Genomic DNA, 14,448 nt, shown 5'->3' with positions numbered 1-14,448 from the left:
TGGAGCCATGGACTCTGACAAAATTGGCAGCATCAATACTCTAGAACTTTATGGTCGTTATCTCAAAGTAAAACATCTACTCCTCAGACTCAAGCACTGTGGGACTTCAACAGCAAACCTGCTAACTAATACAGCCACTGGCTAGTGGGTGGGTAGCATACACAACATGCCATGGGTACATTGAACAAACAGATGGTTCATGTCCCAGGCAAGACAGAGCAGGACACTGTGACTTTATCACTCATCTCATGCTCAACCTAAAACCCACACTGGCTTCTTTCAGCAGTTCCTCATTTAATCTTTTTAAGCTTCAGCTGACCCTAGGTAACTGAAATCCCAGAAAGCCAAATCAAGGGTATGTAGAAACCATAATACTCCCTCAGAAGAAGTTCATATGCTAAAGGTCAGTAGTGAGAGAAGTCAAATTTCATAAGGGGTCTGAACTCCCCACAGATCAAACCACCACTGGCTAATTGACAGTGTCAAGCGCTAAGACCTAACGTGTTCACTTTCAAATGAAGGCACATATTCCCATGTCACCAGAACTCTTTTTGCATTGGTAAAGTTTGTGTAAGTGTGTACTCATTGGGTAAGGATTCAAGGAAAATTTGCATGTGTCCTGTGTTCCTCCTTCATGTGCTTAAACCTGAAAAGCCGGGATGATTTTATTGTTGTCCCTTCATAAAGTTTTATCAACACATATTTTCCAAAACATTGAAACCTATCTGGGCCTTGGGCAGAGTCTGTTATCAGGGACTCACTAAGAATAGTAATTTCACCAAGAAGGAGATTTGAGATGAATGTCAAGAGTACAGCAGTAACAGGAGAAGCATGAAAAATGGTCTGTGTAGACTCAAAGATCTCACTGAGGAGGTTACAAAGAAAATGAAAATAGGGTTTAGCAGCATAACATCAATAGATAAATAACCAATAAACACTAGACACTGTGGAACCCTTCCTTGTGAAGAGAATCTTGAACTTGATACTCACCATTCTGAATTCTGTACGGTGTCACTATGTCCCTCCAGAACAGAGCAACCTCAATCCAGAACACTTTTAAGACTATCACCAAGACATTGATAAGCATGAGCAAAAGACTACATCCTGCAACTATGTAGTAGGTGCTCTTATGATCGGCTATCAAGAGATGGGGAGACGAGAGAAACTATCATTAGTATCAGTAAAATAAGATGGAATGGAAGGATGCATGAATGTTGACATCCCTTGAAACCACAAGACAGTCTCACTCAATAAACCAATGTTGAATTTTCATGAATACTTCCAAAATCAACCAATCAATTGTTTTAGCCCATTCTCTGTGCAAGTCTTGAGGCTTGGTAGCACAGTGTTCTTAAAGATAAAGAAGACACACAGACACATGTAAACCCATAAGAGAGGAGATAAAAAGGGATTTCAGCTGACGGAGACATTTTGAAGGGAGCCTGCTCTATGCCAGAAGGAGTAAAGAAGGAATCCTGTAAAATTAGATCACTAAAGGATGGGGAGGAGTCAAAAAAGCTCAAAAAAACCTCCCCTCCCTTGTCCAGAGAGGATGCTGAGCAATATGCAGAGGTGGGAGTGTGTGTTCTGAGAGCTTTATCAATTCAGTTTGGGGAAATAGTGGAAGATGTGTCCGGGGCTATGCTTGCCCAGCAACTCTTGCTATGGCATTTGTCATGACATGAAGGCATGAAGTGTTGAAAATGAGAGTTCTTTTGTCAAGATTAATATGATGGTAGTAGAAGGCTTTTTTTTATGGGAAGAAGACACATCTAATGAATATAATAGGGTGAGTAATCGAGGGGAAGATAAGGATATGAACTCATGAAATAGTAAGAAAGGGATTGACAAGGTCAGTGTTGGTCACACTAAGGAGTGTGACTCAGTAGTAGGTCAGGGGCTTATTGCTTCTAGAGGGTGGGGGATATCGAAGAGAGGGCTGCAGGTCACTGAGTGTGTGTAAGGGTGAAGTCAGTTTACTGGGTTCTGTAATGCTGCTGCCTCCCACTATTGAGATCTCCCTTCAGCTATCTCTGAGCTTAGGCCCACATTTCTTGTTTCACAAAACATGAAAACAACATCATTTCCAACTTTGGGAACTTGTAAACACATGTACAAGTCGAACGTAGAAATTGTCACCATTCATGATATTCTCGGCAGCTTTAACGTTATGATCCTCATAGACTTATTACAAGTGGTACTGCTTACACATGAATAGCAAGAGACTCATAAGTCTAACCTAGTAAGTGTTTTTTTTTTTTTTATCTTATTCGTAAGTCCCCAGGCACAGGCTCCAAGATCTGACATGAAAATCTCTACTAGTAGTTATAGATTGTTCTAGCACCCCTGACAGTTTACTATCTGTGTGTATGCAGGACAATAAACTCAAGACACCAAAGTCTGGTGATCCAAAGATGAAAGCCAGAGGTTGCTGTCTTTATTTCTTCAGGTTTAAATAAGAGCCTTCCCAAGGAGCGCATTTGGAAGAACTGTCTAAAAGTCCTGCCAGATACGGGCTAGGGACGTGTGGGAAGTCGACTTGTTCTTACAGGGACTCCTGCTAGTAAGGACTTTTGTGGACAGTTGAGCACATGCAACGAGAGGCAAGACCTTGATTTAAGAGGTCCCTGAAAGTTGACACTCAACACCTACCTAGGTGCTTATGATTTTGTAAAGTACAAGCAATTTTCTCATCAATGGCTAGACACAAATGCTTCTTGTCAGTGTTTATAGACAGGCAAATGACATCTGTGCTGAGTCCTGCGTCTAGGGTTACAGTACCTGCTAATCCCTCAGGCTCACTCTGCCCTTTCTTCCTCACAAAATTAATGGATAGTATAGGTGTGGTGGTGAGAAGAGAAATGAGAGATTCTAAGGGAAAGTAATTAGATCTAGCCTAATACATAGGAAGCTTTGAATATGTATGTATTATGGTTATCACACACTAAATTTGCATGTAACAGCATTTAGAAATATACAGAGGGAGACTTTTTTTTAAGTTTTTGTTATTCAAACGTAAGAAATACCAGAATTTCAGAAACAAAAGAATTCATTATGATAATTCAACAGCAATGGAGACAATTTTTATTCAATACACTGAGTTGTTGAGATAGTATAAACATGTTGATTTGAATAATAACAGGTGAATTAAAAATAAGCCAGAGAGTACCAAAAATCACATACACGTACACAAAACAAATATAACATTCCAGGTAACACAAATATAATTCCAATACAAACATAACAAAAAAATATTCAGAAATTTAGACAAAAGATACTGTTAGCAGAGGAGAGTACTAAGGACACAAGGTCATGCTGGGTGAGAGTAGGGATATGGCTTCTTTCACCTTCTTTCACAAATCACTGTGCTCACCACTGTCCTAGAACACAGTGCTGTGGTCCGCAGTCATCCTGCGTAACACCATTATCAGGGCAGATACCTAATGTCTTGCTAAACATGACAACACTAAGAGTCATCTATGAGTCTGGTCATCACAAGTGTGGCCACCTACGAATTACAACATTTTTTTTTTAAAATAAAAATTTACAAGTCAGAGGCTAAAACCAAAACCAAAACAAGAAAACTCCTGGCTGGGTGTGGGGACACTTGTCTTTAATTCTAGCACCCGGGAGGCAAAGGCGGCAAGGCCAGATTGGTCTCCATAGTGAAAACAAACAACAAAACAAACAAAAATAACAAAGAGCCCAAGGACCACACCAGGCAGAGACACAGCATGGCTATGCCAAACTGGTACACCCACCCTCCTTTTAATCCGTGTATTCATCCAAATCAATGCTCCACACGTTGCTATGAGCTTTTAGAGTCAGTATCTCTCTCCCTCCTCTACCCTCTCAATATTTAAAAGAAGCTTTTTGCTTACATGAATTGTATTGCCATCTGGGGAGTTATAAGTTATCATAAAAGAGGGTGATAAGGGTACAAATGTTTTCCTCTGCACTCTTTGGAAATGAAGTCAAACTGGTCATTGACCTAGCAGGGTGACTGTAGCTGTAAACTCAAAGACCAAGCAAGAACACTAATAAGTGCTCTGAATGGAGAGTTTGTGAATTGTTTTCTGTGACAAGATTACACAAAGAGACACCACAGGGCTAGTCCTGCTTTGAACCCAATATAAACACCAAAGTCCCTTGTTGACTGTGCAACGGATGACTGAGGAGAAAGCCATGGACAGATGAAAAGGAAGGAAAGAGGGAGCAAGAACAGGCAAAAGAAGATGAAGAGTGGGAAGATATTGTGGGGAGAAAAGGGAGGGAGGGGAAGACAGAGAGGAGGAATAGAGCAGCACAGAGTCCTCGTGGGGAACGGAAACATTCGAGGAAGAGCAGATTTAAAGAGCATCCCCAAGAGGAGAAACCCATTTCATGAGACTAGCCAACTAGTCCCCATGATCATGATGGATTCCCTGAAACCAAACTGCAGCGCATAGTCCTCTGAGAAAATGGCTGCACTTTACAGTTGATTCTGCCAGTTTAGTCAAGCTTAGTGGGAGGGACATGCCTTACTTGGCTGTTTTTCTCTCAGTTGCAAGGTGTGCCTTATCACGCCACGATGGTTCAGGGCCAGACAGTCATATTTCTGGGACAAATCCTTGTCTGTCACATTAGTTATCCTTAATACTGAGGTTAAACAATCCATGCCACTGCTGGAACTGAAAAAAGCAACAGGTTACTGATAATGTTTTTCTGGCAAGTGCCAGCTGGGAGGTGGGAGAGGGGGCTGTTTCAACTCTAATATAAAAATAGCTGGGCATGGTGATACACGCCTCTAAACCCAACATTCAAGAAGCCAGGAGGGTCTCTGTGAGTTTGAGCCTAGCCTGGTCTACAAAGTAGGCTCCAGGCTAACCAAGATGACATAGTAAGACTTTGTCTCAATAAATAGATGATAGATAGATAGATAGATAGATAGATAGATAGATAGATAGATAGATAGATAGATAGATAGATGATTGATAGATAGATAGATAGATAGATGATTGATAGATAGATAGATAGATAGATGATAGATAGATAGATAGATGATAGATGAAATACCTTTGATTTTGTTCTTTCTCCTCTTGAATTCTTGCTTTGCCAAACTTTTCAACATTCGTTTCATTAATCTGCCACAGGACTTCAGTCAAAAACTGAGAGCCTTTGCCAAGGCAAGCTAAGCAGGTGATATTCACTGGTTTTCCTAGACAGGAAGTGAAGAAATTCACGAGGAAAATTAAATTCTGCAAGTGGCATGAGTTTCACCCAGTGTAGTAAACCTTCTGCAGTCCGGCCCACTTTCCTTCCTCATCTCCTTCCTGTGCCTTCTTTGCTCTCTATCCCACCCCTGCCAGTGTCTCCACTTTCCCTCACTGACACACCACCCTCCCGCCTCAAGAAACACTACTTGCCCTAGCCTCACAGCTTCCACTATCATGAAGGAGTTGCTGATAGCTGAAATGTGAGTTTCTTTTTCCCTGGTTCCTTCCACATCTTTCCCTTCCCACAGAATCCCCCTTGTCACTCCATGAACTGTCATTGGAGATAAAACTGCTTTGCCCAGCCCGACTATTATTCTGGATGTAAAACATTCACAAAGAATAGGCTCCGGTGCTCCATCCCACTCCCTTTGACTCGAGATTTTCTTTCAGAAGTGAAAACATCAGAACTGATTTTGGCCACAGTTGTACATTCAAGCCCCTGCTTCCAGAACTACAGGCTCCCGCCAGGAGCTTCCCTGAAATAAGGCACATAGTTAACATGGGGACTGGTGAGTCTCTGGAATAGCAACGCTATGAAGTAAGGATTAGAGGCTACCACACTACAGACAGAAATGGTAGTGACCAAGACTTGAGTTGAGACAAAATCAAATGCTGTTCTTTGGCAAGAAAGAGGGTGGCAGGTAGGATTACGAACAGGGAGTTATATATGATCTTACTCTCCAGAAATGCAGGAATATCAGTGTGGGCAAAATAGGAAAGAATGCAAAACCCATTGCTCATCAGAGAGAGATACATAAGGCCAGGAGTGGGATGGACTCAGATTACAGATGGGAGAGGAGAGAGATGTGACTGACTCATCATGGTGTTTCAGACACCAAGTCTTTTTCATCATATCCAGCTTCTAATGGAACTCAACAAGAGAAGAGATGTAGAGATTCATAAATCTATTCTTATTCTTCTGCTATCACTCATCTATGACCTGGGGGCATGCCTTTGAGCATCTCTGAACCTAAGTTCCTCAAAAGTAAAGTGAGGACATCTGCCCATTGGGTAGAAGTGACCGCAAAAAGAGATGCTTAAATGAGGGCCATGAACTCTAAGGCTCTATAGAAATACAGTGTTGTGACAGGGACAGGTATTTCCATACTGCCACCTCACATGATCCCCAAGTTCCCGTCTACCAATTGCATGACCCTTCTATAGGAAACCAGACCAGAATCAGAAGGAAATGTTTTCCAGGTTAACAGGGAGTTGTTTAAAATTTCTTACCTATTTCCACTTCCATGGTTGTGTTGTTTGCAGGGAATTTAATTACTGGAAACACAGAAAAGCCTTTTTCTTGAAATTAAAAAACAGAAATAGAATGTAAGTATTACTGCACTGATTAGTCATCAGTATAAGCTAATCTTTTCATATTTCTATTTTATTTCACAGTAATGTGCCAACTGTTTTGAAAGTAACCTTTGGCAATTCACACACACACACACACACACACACACACACCACATACACAAATGAAACAAATATTTTAAACAACACTTTTTCTGACTACTATGATACCTTTTGTGACATCTTCTTTTCTATTCTCTTCTATATTATTAAACACAAATGCTGGTCTAACCCATTAGTTGTATGACCTACAATTATTTGAAAAGCATAATTCTGTAGGATAGGCATAAAGGTACAGAGAAGAGGAAGTCAAGAGACTCGTGAAAATGACGCAGCCATGAGCGCAGAGGGGTGCTGCTCACCCCCCTCCGCCGTGCTTATCCTCCAGAGGGCTCCTTCCTTTGGCCTCTGAGGCTGAGGCACAGGGAAGCAGGAGGTCTCTTGGAGCACAGATGAACCCTTCTAGGTGGTCATTAATTTCAGGGTGTTGCAATTAGGAAACGTTACAGGAGTTGACATTAGACAAGGAGAGACACAGACACAGTTGTGGTCTGATGGCGTTTATTCTCCAGCAATGGAGGACTGAAGAGGCTCTAAACAAAACATTTTCTTCAGTATTGATTAGTCCTTTTCTTGTTCACCGCCACTTGGATGGTGAGACCCTCCCCTCAGTCTCCTCTACAGAGGCAACTGTGCCCAGAAGACCTCAATTCTGTAAACGTCATCAGATATGATTAGAAAATCTTGCCCTCGAGTGGCTTCTACAATATTGAAAACGTATTTGGAAAAAGTTCTTTTCTAAGCAAATAGCCTGCTTTGAAGATGCCGATGATGCCAAAAGCACATAACCCATGACTGAAAACCACTCAGCAGTGTGTATAAAGGTCACGGTGCCCTGTGACACTCAGGCCTCTCCATCTGCGGTTTCCACATCCATAAACTCAACCCATTATGCAGGGACATCAGTCGCGTCTTTGCTAAATGTAGTACAAACTTTCATCCTGTCATTACTCGTAGCAGGCAGTACGCTTGTCTGTACAACTTCACACTGGTTACTACAGGCAATCTAGGGGTGAGGTACCAACTTAAGGGAGGAGGCAAGAACTTCTGAGGAAATATATGAAACAGGAGCATCCAGGATTGATGTGGATGAGCATTTTGGAAATCAGTCAAAAACAGGGGGGAAAAAGTAAATTCAGACTGCCTTATCCTTGAAAATCAATCTCCAAATGGGGGTGGGGTGGGGAATAGCTATCTATGGCTTTGGTTCAATAATATATCTTTCCCCCGAAATGCCTAAACCTTGTGTTGTACAACAGCAACTTCCTGTCACAGTAGAGTGTGTGGATGGGAATCAGAAGAGACTAGAGCATAGACAGAGGATAGAAAATTCAACAGGAAATATTCACTTCTCCCTTCTCGTTTTGGTTTGGCTCCCGCAGCTTGCTGAAGCCAGGAGCTTACCTTCCACTGCGAATGACCTGGTTGCGGTCACGATGTAACTGGTCCCGTTCTCAGTGTGCGTGAATTTACACGTGTAATCCCCTTCATCGTCTTGCCCCACGTTATTAATGAACAAGTACGCTCTATGAGCCCTGTACTTTGGTCCTTGAAGAGCTTTGCAGTTCTGCAGCAACGACCAGAAAAACATCCCATTCCTCTGCCTCTGAGGTTTTCACTTTCTGCTACATCATTTGTGCTACTTTTGTCTGTTTCTCCCCCAAATTTCAAACGTTTACCTTAAACCACTGAACAGGCGCTGTCCAATTATAGTAGAAGATTGTTGGACAAGTTATCTTGGGGTTCTTTGCTGATCCATTTACCGTTTTGTACATCAAATGATCGGGAACGTTGCAGCCTGTTGTCTTTCTATGTATGGTCACATTCATGAATTCAGTCATATTCAAGTCGGGGCTATGGAAAGAAGGCAAGCATTTAAAAGTGTTACCTGCTACCACAAGATAGCTTAATCCAACTCCGTCCGTTGGGCAGTATCGCTCTTGCAAAAACGATGTATACAGTTCTTCTCTTATTACAAAATAATCATCAAAATCTTGAGCTTTTAAAGACTTCATTTGCTACGCTGGAGATAAAACAAATCCTTGAAAATGGCTTCCCCAGGTCCTTATCACCCACTGTCATACTAGGATCCTAACTAAAATATCTGTTAGTGTTTGTTGAGCCAGACACAGAGCTAAGCACACTTTGACATCATGTTATTCTCACAGCGATGGGTTTTTTTTTGTTGTTGTTGTTGTTGTTGTTTTGGAACATGATGCTACCATATGAATTTTACACACGAGGAACTGAGAGACAGAGAAGTCACGTGGTAGCACTGCACACCTAACTAGTTGAAGAGCTGGGTTGGAACGGTCATCTCCAAACCTAGGCATCAAGCTATATTTAGGCTAACATGAGACTCTGTGAGTACCAGAGATGCTGTGAGATTTAAACACAAGTCCATTGCAGTTCAGACTGAGGATTTACAGACACAGACCCTGGGTCTCTGCAGTCTTTTTGTCTCAGGTTCTGGCATCTACACCTTTTCGCCCAACACAGAACTTTGGGATGCCAAATGTCTGGTTAGTTTTTCTTACTCTCAGACCACAGTTAGTGATAACTCATTGTTCTTGGGTCACTAGAAAAGCTGGGCATTTTTCTATTTAGAATATATATGCATGTATATGGCTTTGCTGTGGTATGTTCAATAGCCCGTCACCAGTCAGGCTGCTGGTCTTCCAAGGAGTTCTTTCTGGTTCAAATCACTTCACAAGTTTAACCATTTCTCTGAGGGGCAGAGCAGAGAGGAAGCAAGGACAGCTGGAGCACCAATCATTAATGAGAAGGGAGCAGGCACAAGGCTTACAATGGATTCCTGCACAGTACCTTGTGACCACACAAGCATAGATCCCAGAGTGAGCCATTCTGGCTGGTAGAAACTTCAGGCGGTCTCTGGAGACAACGATCCCATTGCTTTTCTGAGTAGAAATGCTCTCATTTGTTCTTGAGTTATACCATTCCACATGATCAAGCGGGCCTCCGCCTTGGGGGCATCTCACAATTAAAGCCTCATCTTCCAGACCCCAGATTGCTTTACCTACAAATAAAGTATGAACATGACTCTGAAGTGACCATATGAAAAAAAAATCACAGTTCTTTTCATATAACTCAATGTTTCCATTCTTGATTAGATTTTTAAAGAGATCATATATTGTGATGCTTTGAAAAATATTAAGTCAACAGTTAAAAGCCTTTACTAAATGTGCTACATGGTGCAATAAATTAAGGAATCAATTTGAAGTAATGTTCTCCTTTGCTCCTAGGGGAAAACACCTATATTCACCCGAACACTTTGTCAGTCAATAAATCCCCATAATGCCTCCCACATGCAGGTACTGTGTTCAAACTTGATATATGTAACTCAAAAATTATGATCCACTCATAATAGGGAAGTCCTCCTGAGAGATTTGTGATAAAGAATGTGTGAAGAGGAATTAATTTTGCTGTACACAATTCAGCCCAGAGCAACTGGAAGCAAGCAACTGAGATGCAACAAATGTTGCCAGAATTACTTAAGTTAAAAAAAACATACAACTTAGCTGAGCACCAATACTTACTGCTCTTGGTTACTGAAGAATACATGGAGACTGTCAGAACTGCCAAAACCCAAAGCCCCATTCTCCGTTTGTCAATCTCTTGCTGGTGATTGATCGATCCGAGACACGGAATGGCTACGATGGGCTCACTAGGTGTTTGATGAGTGCTGTCTGACTTAGGGTCCAGAAGAGAAGTCACTGTAGCCACTGAAAAATAAATCATATAAAACCACAAGTAAAATATTTATCTTGCCCTGCTTTTTACTTACTAAATATTGTAAAATAGAATCAGTCATTGAACTCGCATTTATTAAATTCACTCAAGAGTAGGGTCTCAGGTGTCCAGTGTCGCATTTGTTCCAACTGAACCTGGAACTAGAGAGCGGCTCTCACAATGATTAGATTATTTCAAAGTCGTTTCTCACCCGTCTCTTGAGCATTCCCATAAAGAAGCTAAATTAAGAGGAAAGAAAACAATTTTTTTTTATATTTGAAAAAAATCAGAAGCATAAAGTCGAGCAGATGCTAGACAACACAGTATCATGCCAAACAGTCTGCTGCTTTACACTCTGCTACACAGAGATAACCGCCACAGAAGCACTAAGGAAGGAAAATTTGAACTAAAACTTCAGCCCAAAAGCCACCCAGCACTGCTGCCCAAACTTCCAAAGAATTGCCACTGCCTCTGCTTGTTCTCAGGAGCCACAGGGGATCGCTGGAGGTCTGGAAACAAGAAACGTTGACTTTCTGACAGAAGAATTAATTGCTGTGGCCTTTCCCTTCAGCCACCAGCGAAGGGGCACAGGTAGGAATAAATGCAAAAATCCTCATTCGTTTCAAGAGAGGACATTTCTTCCAATTGCAGATAATTTTTCTTTTACAAATTTCAGATAGCCCTCGATTCTTACCCCAAATGAAGGGCTGGAAAGAATAAACTCAGGGCACTGAGCCTGCTTCGAGCCCTTGGAGCTCTCTGTCAGGTTTCTGTGAACTACCCGTGTGGACATGCTCCTTCTTTTATTTTAAACACACAGACGTCTTGGAATTTTTCTACCCCACCCACCATGAAATTTGAGTTGTAGCCAAAACCCATGACTTGTTCAAAAACACTGCTGTATCACTTACTAAGAATTTTTAAACTTACCACATAAATATTTAATCATAAGGACAATGTTAAAAGACATTTCGGGAGAACTGCTTAAATCACTTCCCCCTGTTTTAGCAGGATCGCTCTGGCTGAGGTAAACAATGCTGTTTATTTCCTTGGTGTCTCAACATTCGGTTCCAAATGACACACACACACACATCAGAATGTCCTTCAGCAACTCCCTGGCAGGGCATCTGGCTGACACCAGTCAAGGGGCACAGTCAGCCTTTGTGGTGTGGGTAATTTCACAAACTACCACGGATGGTAGGTAAAGGAGGGCAGGGGTCAGGGAGGTGAGCCCTGAGATGCAAGAGGACTTCACGCTACGTTGCTCAGAAATGTTCTATAAGAGCCAAGTCTTTAAACCCAGTACTTGGGAGGCAGAGGCAAGTGGATCTCTGTAAGTTCGAGGCCAGCCTGGTCTACATAGTGAGTTCCAGGACAACAAAGGTTGTTAACACAGAGAAATCCTGTCTTAAAAAAACAAAAAGAAAAATAAAAATAAAAGGAAGGAAGGAAGGAAGGAAGGAAGGAAGGAAGATTTTCTATAATGGAAAGAGTGCCTCCGGCTCAGCCCAAAGCATAGTCTAGGACCTCAGATTTCAGTTTATGTTTCTCAGCTGGGATGAAAATAACCAAGCTTCAAGAAGGTCATCACCTTTTTTTTTTTTTTTTTTTTTTTTTTGGTTTTTCGAGACAGGGTTTCCCTGGATCTAGCTCTTGTAGACCAGGCTGGCCTCGAACTCAGAGATCCACCTGCCTCTGCCTCCTGAGTGCTGGGATTAAAGGGGTGCGCCACCACCGCCGGGCTAGGTCATCACCTTTTGAGGCTTCACACAAAGCAAATATTAATAGTTGATTTTGATTTTTACTATATCATTGCCGTGGCTCTATTAGGAGGCTTCTTTTGAAGTCGTCACACAGAGGAAAGATTAGAGGAACATCCCCAGACCAACAGCAACAACAGAGAAAGAATTCCCGTCGTTATGTAGACTCTCCTTGATGCTTTACGCGGCTTTCTGTGGCTTGCCTCTATCAGCTCCTCATTCCCCAGCTCAGCCAAGGCCACACTGCCATTCTCACTACAATACAGACGGCGACACTGAGGCACGGAGAGGAAGTCAGGGGTTCAAACAACACAGTGCCAAGAGAATTAGAGCCCAAGCAGGCTGGCTCTTAAGACTCACCCCCAAATCAAGCTGAGCCAGGGGCGGAGCATGGAGGTGCCGCTAGCACGAAGGTAGCTTGAGCCAGTCCCCTGTGGCTCCTTATGGTGCTGGAACTGCCCACAACATCTCTGCCCAGAGGCTTAGCCAGCTCTTAGGCTGGCACACTTGGGAGATACAACTCCACAAGGCATAGATCCCAGGTCTTTGGCTGGCTGGAAGATCGTCCTTGAGTCTCGTCTGCTCCTTGCTACTAATGATTCTTATTATCAGGATCGCATCATGAGTCCAGGCAAAATCCAAGACTGTATTATTTGGTACTATCATCAGCATCATTCGAATTTTACAGATTAAAATAAAAGCACAGACTAGACTGATTCAATGATTTAACCAAACTCACTCAGTTGTGGCTGGAATTAAAGCCCACGTTGTTGAAGCAAAAAAGAAAAAAAGGCACTTTTCTATTTCCTCAGGTCAACGAGAGAGAGAGAGAGAGAGAGAGAGAGACAGAGACAGAGACAGAGAGAGAGGAGAGAGAGAGAGACGGACAGAGACAGACGCACAGAGAGAGACTTAGAGAGAGAGAAAGAGAGACAGACAGAGACAGAGACAGAGACAGAGACAGAGACAGGGACAGATAGACTGTGGTGGACAAAACCTCTTTTCTTATCACCAGCACTTGAGTTATTAAAGTCAGGTATTCTCCTTAACCAGGCTCTTTAGGAAGCACCAAGACATTTCAGGCTCAGTTCAAGCTCACACATATGGCAGACAGCTGTTTGTCAATACGTAAACCGCAGCAGCGTAAGGCACGTGTGAGCACGGAGGGAAAAACCCAACAGGAGAGGTAAAGTAGCCAACTCCGTCAGAAACAGTCCAGCACCTGCCAAAATTTCTAGAAAATCCCTCTGACAAAGTCTTCAAATTAGTTTGCTTTCAAAATTCAACCTAATAAAAATCTAATGTAATTTTGCTCTAACTGCCTCAATTTGGGGGTTACAGTTTTGAAACCGTCTATTTTGAAACTATTTATCATCTGGTTTCCTGAAGTTCTAGGAAGTAAACTAAAACAAATCATCTGATCTTGCTTGGGGGCGGGTGTCGTGGCATTTCTGTTGTATTTTAATAAAGACTGCCTGAAGATCTGAGAGTAAAACAGTCCCACTGCTCAGCCTTACCGACCAGGTTATGGTAACACACACCTTTAATCTCTTTAGCCAAAATGACATGCACCCTTCACTTCAGTAGCCATACTAGTTGCCATAGAAATCAGGTGGTGTCTGCCTTTAATCCCAGCCCCTAGAGAGGAATATAAGACAGGGGAAGACAGCTCTCAGACACAGTCTCATTCTGAGATTCCGGGAGGCAGGATCGCCATTTTAGACTGGAGTTAGGTCAGAGCCAGTGGCTGGCTGTTTTGCTTTTCAGATCTTCAAGTTGAACCCCCATTTCTCTCTCTGAGTTTTTATTAATCATGCTTTACTGGAGGAGCAGTCAGTCCCTTCCACTCGGACTGTGGCAGGGGCATGTTTCATGATGGGATATTATGCAAAGCTTATTCATTTGACCTGGCCACAGTGCAGCTTAAAGTACAAATGTTGTCACCCTCCTGAGCCAGCTCCGTGTACCCCTCAATTATTATAAATCCACTGTAGGAGCTGGGGATGTTTATGTCACATTCAAAACACACACACTTAAACCTTTTCATTTTTTTCTTTTCCTAATGAAACTGTGTGTGGCGCTGTCAGCAGCCAGCCATGGATCCTATATAGCCTGGGCTGGCTTGGTCAACTGTCGTCATAGGCAGTGATCATTCTCTCCCGGATCCCTTGGTTCACCTACCCCAGGACCACTCAGTCTCCATTGCTTTCTGCCATTCTTCTTCCTGCTGTAGCTGGCACTCTGCTTCAATAGTCAGAAGAACAAACAGGAAG

General features: G+C 42.5%; 1 protein-coding gene across 1 annotated transcript; it reads right to left on the bottom strand.

Annotated features, from left to right (window-relative positions):
- Nucleotides 1-4,501: 4,501 nt before the first annotated feature.
- Nucleotides 4,502-10,325, bottom strand: Il1rl1 (interleukin 1 receptor like 1). Its single transcript, XM_038343620.1, has 7 exons — nt 10,223-10,325; nt 9,492-9,702; nt 8,345-8,519; nt 8,070-8,232; nt 6,486-6,554; nt 5,056-5,197; nt 4,502-4,670 (listed from the first exon to the last, which is right to left on the bottom strand). Exons 1-7 carry the CDS (start codon nt 10,281-10,283, stop codon nt 4,502-4,504), a joined length of 990 nt encoding a protein of 329 aa, XP_038199548.1. The 5' UTR covers nt 10,284-10,325.
- Nucleotides 10,326-14,448: the final 4,123 nt, after the last annotated feature.

Source organism: Arvicola amphibius, chromosome 9 (genome assembly GCF_903992535.2).
Source record: "Arvicola amphibius chromosome 9, mArvAmp1.2, whole genome shotgun sequence".
In the NCBI taxonomy this organism is placed as follows: Eukaryota; Metazoa; Chordata; class Mammalia; order Rodentia; family Cricetidae; genus Arvicola; species Arvicola amphibius.
The sequence above is the reverse complement of the archived record's forward strand: the minus strand, read 5'-3'. Positions and strand labels throughout refer to the sequence as shown.